At 48.1% G+C, this 12,009-nt stretch overlaps 1 protein-coding gene across 1 annotated transcript; it reads right to left on the bottom strand.

Annotated features, from left to right (window-relative positions):
- Window positions 1–468: 468 nt before the first annotated feature.
- On the bottom strand, window positions 469–11,984 carry LOC142880260 (extracellular matrix protein 2). The gene is made up of 7 exons (XM_076014038.1): window positions 11,793–11,984; window positions 11,042–11,157; window positions 8,659–8,791; window positions 8,424–8,581; window positions 7,507–7,646; window positions 725–1,051; window positions 469–631 (listed from the first exon to the last, which is right to left on the bottom strand). The coding sequence occupies exons 1-7, from the start codon at window positions 11,845–11,847 to the stop codon at window positions 469–471; spliced, it is 1,092 nt and encodes a 363-aa protein (XP_075870153.1). The 5' UTR covers window positions 11,848–11,984.
- Window positions 11,985–12,009: the final 25 nt, after the last annotated feature.

Raw genomic sequence — 12,009 nt, 5'->3', positions numbered from 1 at the left:
CCACCCCCACCCCGACTCCCCTCCTCCTGCACAGCAGCAGCTGCGCAAAATTGTTGCTTTCAAAGCCCGCAATCACTCCTCTTACTTTGAAAATACCCAAACCCTTTTCTTTTCCCAAAGCCCAAACATTTGAATAAAAGACACAGGTGGATCCATTTAAATCTTCATTTTCTCAGAAGCACCATTCCTTTTATGCAATGCTTACATTTAAAGATTCGATGACTTCACTTTGACGTACGTACGTTATAGTTTCTTAACATATCCAAGCATATTTTAAATCATCACTTCCATTGCAGTCTACAGATGAATTGAGAAACAAGCTTTGCAACAGTGAGCTATGAGGACGATGAAATGATCTAGCACTTTGGACACTGTTGTGTTCCTCTCTCTGGAGCTACGATGAAGACCACATCCCAGACAGTATCTGTGGAAGTTCCCACACAGCGGCTTGGTCACCAGCTCGGTGCATTAGACCTGCTGCGGATGGAGGACGAGTCCCTGAGTGTCAGTCAGACAGGAGAAGGTTTTGGGTGGGATCGCCTCCACCTGTAGCAGATTACTTTCCAAGTGGAGAGAAGTCAAGGTGGAATCAGAATTCTTCGGATGGCACACGGCCCACTGCTTCACCGTCCTGCAAGGAGAGCATTGGAAAACATTAGCAAGACAGGGGGGGTGGGGGGGGGGGGAGCCTTTTTACGTGGAGCTCTAAAGTTGAAGAACTCGCCTGATGTGGTTGTTGTCCAGCCTCAACACCTGCAGCTTCTTAAACAGACGGATGCACTGAGGAACCTCGGACAGACGGTTGTTGTCCAGCAGCAGCTCCGCCAGCGAGACAAACGTTCCAGCGAAGGCGTTCCGGTTCAAGCTGCTGTGGCTTAGGTCATTGTTGGACAGCTGGAGGGACTGAAGGCCTGGCCGCAGGTGGCGGAAGGAGAAGGCGGGGATGTGATGGATGTTGTTGTGTTGGAGGGAGAGTTTGCGCAGACGGCGCGGCAGGTTGGGAGGGACCTGAGTGAACTGGTTGTGGGAAAGGTCCAAGGTTTCTAATGAACTGAGGGGAGACGGAGAGAAAATGGAACTCTGAGTCTCAGCGTAGCAACTTCTGGTGCTTCCATTTGTTACATGCAAGCCAGGAGGAAGTTTTCCAAGCACTTTGGATCCATGGGCATCACACAGAAAGTGTGCGTACCACAGAATTGAATGTGACTCTTGCCAAAGCAGAGTCAGGAGTCACCCACAGCCACCACTGTAACCAGCCATTGTTCACAATATCCAGCAGCTTCTTCTTCCTGGGCTTTCCAGGAGGAAATCCAGGCAGATTTTTTTATGGATTCAATGGAATTTCTTTAATTAATTGAATTGAAAATGCTCCTTGCATGCTTTACAACCTGGATGATATGGCTGTGTGTTGATTTGTTGATTTTGTGCATATGCATGACACATGTATGACCACAAATGAAACGCCTAACGCTTATCTCTTCTCTGAGTCAAGGCATTTTACTACACAGAGAATCACCTTGATGGTATTGGACCCCTGTGTGGTGCAATATTCTGCAGGGGAAACAAGGGGGAGCTGCTGCAAGGGGAAAGTAGGCAGCCTGCCAGGTACGATCGAGCAGGACGGCAGCTTTCAGTGGGTGGAAGTTGCGAGGGGTGTACAAAAAAAAAAAAAAACGCTTGATTGGCAAGATAAGAGAATGGCTACAAATTAGGACAAGGTTTCAAGGGGTCTGAGGAGAAGATATAGTGCAGGGGTTCAGTGTTTTTCTTTGTCTGGAAGATCCCACACAGCTGTGGAGAGTTTACAGCACAGCTCGCAGCAAGAGAGGTAGCTCATTTCCTGTGTTGGGTCTGTCTTAGACCACAGCAAACAGTCAGAGGGCCCACAATGCAGAGTGAAGGCAGAAGGGAGCCAGTCAGCATAAGGAAAAATGCAAGCGACAAAGCAAGGGAAATTAGGACTCACCGTCTACCTTGATTTGTCATCAAGTCTTTCACAAAACAACCTTTCTGAAGCGTTTTGTGAAAACAGCTCTTTTTTTTTTTAGGCTGGTTTGACTGAATCACGCTCATTCTAATTTAAGGGGGATACAGCACCCTCTACTGGCAAGGGGCTGCAGCCTCAAAGCAACAGTCTTGAATATACTCTAGGAATATACTCTATCTCTATCTCTCATGAAAGCCTCAAGTTAAAGACTGTCAAAGTGTGGGACAATGAAAGTATTATGGCATGACAGGGCTGCTTTGATTATCAATGATGAGGTAGTGGCAGTATCTGACTGATGTCAATTTCTGTGTGACATTTACATTTAAAAACATTTCAAGTCCACTCAAATGACAAGCATTGGTTGCCCAGAGAATTGAAGAAACGAATTATGGAAAACAAAAGCTGACAGGAAGCTACAAAGAGAAATCGAAAGACAGCTGGTGCCGGACAAACACACCTATAAACTTAAGTTATAGGCTTCTCGAACTTCCAGAAATTCCAGAGAAGCCTGGCAGGGAATTAAAAAGATGACAAGTATAGCTCACAAAGGCAGGGGTGAACTCCCTCTCACTTTTAACGGCAGTGAGGGAACTGAGATGGCAAACCAGTTTCAATTCTTTCTGCTGCCGTTTCAGCAGTGATTCTGCTGAGGCCTCCTCTGTCACCTTCTCCTTTCTCTCCTCCTCTCAACATGGAAATGAAGGAAGCTCAAGTCGTTCAGCTCTTTAGAGGCTGTAATGTAACGTAAAGCCCTGGGCCAGGCAATATTTGTGGTCACGTCTAAAGAATTGTGCAGAACAATGAGCTCCTGTGTTCAAACTGTTCCGGCTATCTGGAAAAGTGCACTTCTCTAAGACTCCAGACCCAAGTCAGCTTAGTGACTGTGGTCCTATAGCTTTGACTTTGCTTGTAATGAAATATTTTGAGCACCTAAAACACAACATCTCTTAGATCGCTTGCAATTTGCTGTCCAGGAGTCCAGAGGGGTAGAGGGCGCCGTTGCCACTCTCCTACATCTCCTCCTCAGTCACCTTGCAGAGGTTCAGGCTCACTGCTAGGATCTTAGGAAGAGTTATTATGATCTTTCTCTTGAACCTGCTCTTATTGCCTGAGTGGTTGATTTTCTTAGTGGTCGAATCCAGTCGGTCAGAGCAGGAGCGCCACTCTCTGGTAAAAAAAAGACCACTTTTAGCCGCTCCCCTCAGGGTTTCTCCTCTTCATTTATTTTGTCCACAAACTCTTTCTCCAGCACTTTCCCAAATTGTTTTTTCATGAAGTATGCAGATGATCCTGCATTGGTCAGTGTTTGACGAGGAAGAGGAGCCTGGCCCTGTGCTAGATTATCCTATCAATTGGTGTGACAAGTCAAACCTTCTCCTAAATCCATTAAAAACCAGGCAAATGTGCATCGACTTCAGAAAAGTGGTTTCCCCCAACTCTGTTCCTGCCACTTTGATACGCAACGGAAAGCCAACAGGGTGAAGTGGGACATGTGGACGGACCAAAGTCTCAACAGAGAACGTCGCACCTCAAGAAAGTGTTGACCTTTCAGGTCAGCAGCAAAGTGCTTCAAAAGTTTATTGTTCTTTTTTTTTTTTATTATTATTTGAAAGTGTCTTCACCTTCTCTGCCATTTGTTACTTTGGCAACGCCACACAGGCACAACAAAGAGAGTCCAACTAATCATATCACTATGCAGGGCTGTATTTTACCAAGCATGGAAAGCATCTACAGACAGAGGATGCCCCCCACACCCCGCCCCCCACCCCCTTCCTTTACAAAAGCTGTGCCTGAGGCTATCACAGTCCTTGACAGCCAGTGCTCTTCCTAACCGAAGCCTCTCAGCTGGTCTGCAGAAGCATTCAAAGCTTTTCTCCTCCTGATATCTGCACCTGTCATGAAGACGGCCACTACCATAATGATGCCACGTCGCTGGACTTGAATTCACTTGCCAGAGAGGGAGGCTAACGACAGCCCAATAGAAGCTGTTCGAAACCTTCGGCCCGTGTGCCTCTGTGCAGAATCCAATGTCACAGGACCAGTTTGGACCAGTTTACTGGTGATGTTGCTCTCCAGAACCCTGCCAGCTCAGCAGCAGCAGCAGCAGCAGCAGCAGCAGCACGCCACAGCTTGGACGTCCTCACGGTGTGCTATGTGAGGCACACACTGTCCGCCTCACTCTCACTGGCACCCACCCACCTCCAATGAAATGCAAATAGAAACAAAAATGAAGCAATGGTGACAAATAAAGTTGAAAAAGCCCTTTTATGAAAACAAAATCATTCCCACTATGGCTTCCTCTTCCAACAACAGTTAAAGACTTCATTTGGCAGCTGCATGAAACCTTCGCTGAGCACATAGGTGTTTTTGTATAAAATCAGAGGCAGCAGTATTCAAATTTATTGAAAGAGCTTTCACTAGACAGCAAATCTTTTTTTTTTTATTTAACCGTGATTATTGTGATGATCATTTGGTTCTAGATCATTTTCACAAACAACTGTTTGATCCAATAAATACTTCAGGAAGTTTTCATTGGGACATCTGGGTGATGCTAAATCATAACCGCTGCATTTCTGCTTTTCTGCTGTCGCGTTCCTGTTGTGCGCTTTATGTGCTTTATGAAAACCAACTCTGTTTGGTCGGAGATCCCATCACACCTCTGAAGTACCCGACAGGTGTGGTCCGATGATGGCCAATCTGATCACGCAATAAGTCTCAGTGGAGAATAGATGAATAAAGTATCTATCTATCCATCCATCCATCCATCCATCCATCCATCCATCCATCAAAATCCTATCTGTCAAATCTGCTGAAAGCGTTTACGAGTTTACTTGTCAGTGGAGCAACCGTGCGCAAGAATTTGTACAAAAAGAATATAGCTCTCCAGAAAACAGCACACTCAGCCCTGTGTTCCTGTAGCCCAGACTGTGACATCACAGACGCATGGTTTCCAGAAGCACATTGGTAAAGGAGCTGCAGAGTGGACTTTTCTCATTAGCGGGGCACCAAAATGAAACGTGGCACCGTCAGAAAACAATATAAAGTTATTTTTGCGCGTCCTCTCTTTTTCTCTATGTTTACAGACCCTTTGTTTATTTCATAACGTGATGAGTTCCAAGAAGCCAGAACGTCTGACTTTATTGCTCGCCCAGTTGAAATATCTGATGACTGGCAGCAAAGAGAGCAGACGCTGCATGACGCCTGCAATCACTATTTACACTATTGAAATGAGGATGTTTACCAGGTTTTAACGCCTGGCAGCACTTTTGACCGCTGTCCCGTCAACGTGTGGCGTTTTTTTTTGCTGAGGCCTGTGGGTGGGCGGCAGTGACGTGGTGACTGAGAACACGGAGGCACGGAAGAGCCCTCCTTAGACTGCTGGGTTAATGTGAGGCTGCCCGAGGGCAAAGTAAGGTGTGTGTGTGTGTGTGTGTGTGTGTGTGTGTGTGTTTGTGCATGCGTGCATGCATGCGTGCGTGTTGCAGCCAAAGATGGTAGACTTTACTAAGCTAATGCTACACTGGGTTCCCTGCCCTCGCCTTGTGCTTTCATGCCTCCGAGCCCGAGCCTAAGATTTCGCTTCCGTGTTTGTTGTTTTTGGGTTTCTCTGCCTCCTCCTTGTCTGGGTTTGTTTGCCTTGTTCTGACCGAGCGACCTCCGCAGGACGAGCGCCGTCTTAAGTCCAGACTTTGCCTTTTTGAACTTTGCATGCACCCCGGGTGCTCCTCTGCACCTGCGTCTCTGATTCTGATTTTCTTGGATACTTGGTATTTGAATATCCGCGCGTGGCAGCTGGATCACTAAGGCCTTGAGAAAGGGTTTCCATAAATTCCACTGAAAACGCTGCAGTATATATGTGCCATGTGCTGCCACAGAAACACATCAGACAGAGTTAGGAAGGAGGAGGAACACGTGCATGAAAGTCATTGGAACAAACAGGAAGCGAGAGGGAAATAATATTATTTTTCGACAGCTGTGAGTGTGAGCGCCTCGAAAGAGACTCGGGGTGGTGTTTGGAGATCGGACCACTCTGGGATTCAGTTTTAAAAGTGAACATATCCCAAACCTTAAAAAAAAACAACTTCCTAACAAAACACTCTTTTTCCGCTGCCAGCAGGACTAGAAACAGATATCTTTTTAAAAGATTGCCAGGCGTAAATGACGAATGAAGTGTGGTTATCCTTCCTTCGATCACAAAAGAAGAGAAACCAAACACATGGTTGCAAAGACAGAGCTGGAATTAGACTGAGTCGGGGCCCGATGCTTTTGGGGCTTCGGAATCGAGTGGTGAAATCTCATTTCCTTGACCCGACTTGTTCCACTTGTTGGGGACCAATGCATCCGTCAGGCTGTGAACTCAGCGGGAGGCCAGCAAGAAATGATGAACCAGGCGGCACCCAGAAGCGACAGTGAAGGGGCCAGAATTGCCAAATGGTGATGATATAAACCGGCATGAGCCGGGTTCTGGTTGGCGCACTGGTGTTGCACTGTAGAGTCGGTGTTGCTGTTGCTGACAGTTTGGTCCACAGAATCATGTCTCATTATTGAAACTTGTTAACGTGTCTCAACATTAGAAAAGTTTGATTACTGTTTTGTTTTTTAATATATATAAAACCAGGCCAAAATGCTGCCTGCTGATAAAGTATTGAATCACTAATGTTGTGAACTTATCTTACAACTTTATTACATTTATTTGACTTTATCCCCTTCCCTTTTAGTATTAAAGCGTTAGTGTTGGCAACACTGTTGAGTAGTAGTCGTAGTCCTTTGCTTGAAATGATCCCTCTCTATTATTCTTTAATATAACTCTCTAGATGGTGCGGTACAACTCCAGAGATAACACTTTCCACTCCTTCACTGTTTCTGAAGCCCTTTCTTCTCTTCCGCTGTGCCTGAAGCCCTCACTGTGGTTCACAAGGATCCCAGGGAGCAAAGAAGAAAAAAGAAAAACAAACCACTGGAATTCACTACATTCAAACTAGGTGCACACACATAAACGTGCACTCCGTCCTTCAGGGCTTCTCCTAAACGTTGCTCGTGGGCGAGGTGAGCCGATAAAACTGCAATTGACAAGAATCCGTGCACGTTGTGAGCGTGCACAAACTGAGAGCGAGAGGGAGCGAGCGAATGAGTGAGATTCTGAGTGTGAGTCAGCTGCTGGCAGTGCTGCACGATTTAAAAATAAATAAATAAATAAATAAATAAAAAAGTGTCTCGAGGCTCTGGACAATTTGTGGTGGTGAACACGGTCGGTCAAGGCCAGTTTATTAGCAACCATGTCACCACGACAAAATAAAATACTCCGAGCTGGTGGGGGGGAGAAAATGTCAGATCTGAGTTTGAAGCTGTCTGAGGGAAGAAGACAGATCCCAAGGATCAGGGCGGCCTCTAGTGGCACAGAGGGTGAGTGCAACATGCGCAGTGATGCAGTGTGGTGTGGTGTGGACAGAAGGATAGATGGATGGACGGATGGATGGACGGACAGAAGGATGGATGGATGGATGGATGGATGGACATACCTGAGCTGGGTCCAGAGGGCCTGGCTGACGCTCTGCTCGTGCAGCCGGTTGTGACTGAGGTCCAGGACTCTCAGCTTGACACAGTGGCCCAGCCGCTCCTGCGTCACCTGCTCCAGCTGGTTCTGTCCCATCTCAAGTTTCTGTGTCAGCACACACACACACACACACACACACACCGGGGTTTAATAATCTTACTTACTCGCTCACTTACTTCTCCTGCCGCATTATCCGGAGTCGGGTCGCGGGGGCAGCAGCCTCAGCAGAGACAACCAGACCTCCCTGACCCCGGTCACCTCCTCCAGCTCATCCAGTGGGACCCCAAGGCGTTCCCAGGCCAGCCAAGAGACATAGTCCCTCCAGCGTGTCCTGGGTCTTCCTTGGGGCCTCCTCCCGGTGGGTCAGGCCCGGAACACCTGGCCCAGGGAGGCGTCCAGGAGGCATCCGGAACAGATGCCCGGGCCACCTCAGCTGGCCCCTCTCCATGCGGAGGAGCAGCGGCTCTCCTCCGAGCTCCTCCCGGGTGGCTGAGCTCCTCCCCCTGTCCCTCAGGGTGCGTGCGCTCAGCCACCCTGCAGAGGAAACTCATTTTGACAACTTGTATCCACGGTCTCGTTCTTTCGGTCACTACCCAAAGCTCGTGACCACGGGTGAGGGTGGGAACGTAGAACGACCGGTAAATCGAGAGCTTCGCCTTTCGGCTCAGCTCCTTCTCCACCACGACAGACCGCTACAGCGACCGCATCTCTGCAGAGGCCACGCCGGTCCGCCTGTCGATCTCACGCTCCATCTTCCCCTCACTCGTGAACAAGACCCCGAGATCCCTGAACTCCTCCACCTGAGGCAGGGTCTCCCCACTGATTTAATCATCAATCTGGCTTTTAATGGTCAGTTTGGTCCACGAGTTGAAGGCGGTGCACCTGCAGGGAGGCCGGGAGGTCCTTCGGGACGAAGCGGAAGAGGTTGCCGCCCAGGTGGAGGTCCACTAGTCTCCCCAGGGGTCTGAAGGTTTGCGGCGACAGACTGGCCTCATAGAGGCCGTTGCCCTGGAGCTCCAGACTTACGAGCTTCTGCAACCCTGCGGGGATTAATTCTGATGAGCTTTTTCTACCAAAGATTTCTCACATTTTAGTGCCTCCCCGACCGCGGCCACACCTTTGAAACTGTCGAGGGGGAGCGAGTTGAGCTTGTTGTGGTTCAGCTTGAGCACCTCCAGCGAGGGCGGCAGCGCCGGGATCTTGCTGATGTGGTTGCTGTCGAGGTCCAGCATCTTCAGGAGGGTCAGGCTCTGCAAGGCAGAAGGATCGGGTCGGGACGGGAGGGATGAAAGCAAGCAGACAAAAAATAAAATAAAAAAAATCCATAATTCTACGTCTGGAGACGCCAAGCAAGAGTCCCAATCATGGCTGTCAGAAATATACAGCATACAAGAGAATTTCAGATCTGCGCATCCCTTCCATGTCATCTATCATGTGGTATTTTGAGGCTCTCACCACGCCTCCTCGCCGCCGCGGTCGGCAAGCATCAAGTGCAGGCGGTGCACTGGGCTGCTGTGCAGCAGCCAATCCATCACTTCTCTGTCATTACCAGGATTACAGCAGAAAATCAAGTGGGGAGAAAGAAATGCGACTCTAAAAATAATTTCCTCTTGTATTCTTTTTTTTCCCCCCCAAATCCTCGGCTGCCGCCGCTTTCCAGCCAGTCGTACGACATTCCGTCGACTGGTCAGAAAGCGGCGGCGGCGGCGGCCTCGCTGCGGTCAGGCCCTGCGTCGGGCCTTGCGGCCCTTTGGAGGTTAGGCCAGCGTTTATTCTGAGACAAGATTAGTTAATGTACTTTCAGCTGCTCTTTTATCACTGTAATGACACAGGATGCAGGCCGCTTTTCATTTTAATTAGATGCAAAGTGACCAATAAAGCTGGGCTTGTAACTCTCTCCAGTCACTCATTGGTGCTGGGCAGAGGGCTGACAGGCTGAGTGTGCCCACAGCACTGACCCGAATCACCTGGGTGGTCTCCAGGTGCGGACACAATGGCACCACCAGCAGGCGAGGAGCCTCACTGCAGTCTTTGATTCTATATGAATAATTTGGTCTTCATTAGGGTAAAGATAAACAGATGTTCTCATACAGTTATATCAGTTTTATGTCCATTTTATTGCCCTGAATGTGGTTGTTTTTTGTTTGTTTGTTTGTTTGTTTTAACTTTCAGGCAAGAGATATGTCTGTTTGCAAAAAAAAAACAACAACTTTGTAATATTTTGTGACAGCTACTGGTAAGAGAGTGCATTGCACTCACGGGAACACTATTCTTAATGTGTTTAGCGCTGGGACAGTGGTCACTTGGGTGCACCGGTCAGCCAGATTCTTCGTCCTGCAGGCAGCAGGCTGCTTCCACGTCGCTCTGCTAACATGTTTCTCTCATCACCACATTCTATTTTGGAAAAGCTGCCCTGGTGTTTTCTGAGATCCCTCTTCATCTCGTGCTTTTGTTATACCAGCTGCGATGTCAGAGTAAGAACAACCCGAGCACTGCCCCACTCTGGGCTACCGGCTCATAACTCAACCTTGTCTTTATGGCTAAAAAAGGCACTTTATGACTATTGAGTTGGATATACACATCTGTGCGTGTGTACTATTGGCTCTTTGGTCATACATTGCTGTCTTATGAATAGCAATGTACACAAGTGGTTTGTTCTGTTTTGAAAGACGGGTCAGAGGTCACATTGACCAAATTCTTTCTTTGTTTTTTTTTTATGAACAATGATGGAACTACTTTTCTTTTGTTTTGTTGGTTTTGTTAATCTGCTTTCATGCTGTCATTTTGGTGGACAGCGTGTAGCAACTTGTCATTAACTATTGAAACTAACCAGAAACAAATCCCTTTCGATCTCACAGAGGAAATAAAAGGATGCGGGGGGGCTGATGCGGATGAGAAAGAAGTGATGGATCAACAGGTGGCAGTGAGAAAGTCGACAGTGAGGAGCCACTGCAGCGGGTGTGGAGCTGCTGCACGGCATGTGGCAGTAAACAGTAAAGGTCAATGTTTTAAATGACCGTCTGTTACTGTAGGAAGAATTATACATCGGGCTTTTTTTTCTCCTTCGGGTTGTTCCCGTCAGCCACAGCCAATCAGCTGCCTCCGTCTAACCCTCTAATCCTCAGCACTCGCTGCTCTCACCCCAATTAACGTCATGTACTCTTTCACCGCATCCATAAATCTCCTTTTAGCTCTTCTTCCAGACCGCCTGCCTGCCTGCCAGCTCCAACCACAGCATCCTTCAGCCCATAATACATATATATTCCCTGTCTCTCTCCAAGGCATGTTCAAACTACCTCCTTCTGGCCTCTCTGGCTTTACCTCCATATCATCTGATATCCACTGACCCCCTCCTGACCCTGTCCATCCTGGTCCCTTTTAAAGAGGAGCTCAACATTTCAATGCCTCCTGTCTCTTCCCCACTTCCCCACACGTGTGACCTTGGCTGTACCCGCACCCTCAGCATCACGATGCATGGTGCACGATGCAAAAATACTCACCGGGAGTCTGTCGGGGCCAAACGACTCGTCATCCAGTCGGTTCTTGCTCATATTCAGCGACTCGAGGTTCAACAGGCCAGCCAAGCCTTGCGCAGCAATCACGGTGATGTCATTCTCTGTAAATGTAAAAGGGAATCTGAGAAGTGCGCAGTGTTTAAATGTTGACCAAATTTGTTCTTTTTGAAAAAAAAAAAGAAAAAGAAAAAGAAATGTCAGAAGTGAGAGAGTGAATAACTAACATGCTCTCAGACTCCAGAGAGGAGTGCAGTGACAGCAGAGTCATCTCGTCCTGATTTACTTTACATTCAGACGTTCCTCAGACGCAGATCCCTGAAACATCCCTAGCATTGTTATCCACTGACACGTCAGTACATTAGCCCTCACTGATAATATCAACAGAAATATGAACTGAGATAAGGCTGTTTTGATGTTGATAAGAAAGTTGTTGTACTCTCTGTTAGCTGCGGGAGGTCGGCATGGCCCAGACATTTGTTCATGGAAACCAAAGTTCTCACAACTCAGCCAAACAAGCAAGAAATGGGGAGGACTGAAAACCAGTGTACTATTGCCATCGCAGCATCAGAGGTCACTCCTCACTGCACTATGGGTGAAATATAGATTCTTGAGTTTCGTAAGTGCAAGGCTGCGGACATCGTGTTTGGTGTTTGTCTTAAGAAATGATTCTCCTCCCCGGCAGAGAACAGCTGACAGAGCAGTGCTGGTGTCACAGTGGCATATGGAGGACGCTCACCTGACACGTCCAGCAGTGAGGCCTCCGGGTCATGGATGGCGGGCAGGTCACTCATGCCAAGGCCCCTGCAGCTGATTTTGTTTTCAGTGACCTGACACCCGTAAGAGTTCAAGTATGTTTCTGTTTGATTGCTGGGAGCCTCGGTCGCCTCTTCCTCTTCATCCTCTTCACCACCACCCTGCTTCCCCTCCACGTGGCCTTCCCTCGGTCCCTCTGC

The sequence above is a fragment of the Nelusetta ayraudi genome, unplaced genomic scaffold (genome assembly GCF_046127955.1).
Source record: "Nelusetta ayraudi isolate G7.1 ecotype Tasmania unplaced genomic scaffold, CSIRO-AGI_Nayr_v1 ptg000164l, whole genome shotgun sequence".
NCBI lineage: Eukaryota > Metazoa > Chordata > Actinopteri > Tetraodontiformes > Monacanthidae > Nelusetta > Nelusetta ayraudi.
Note: the sequence above shows the minus strand (reverse complement) of the source record. Positions and strands in the feature narration are given on the sequence as shown.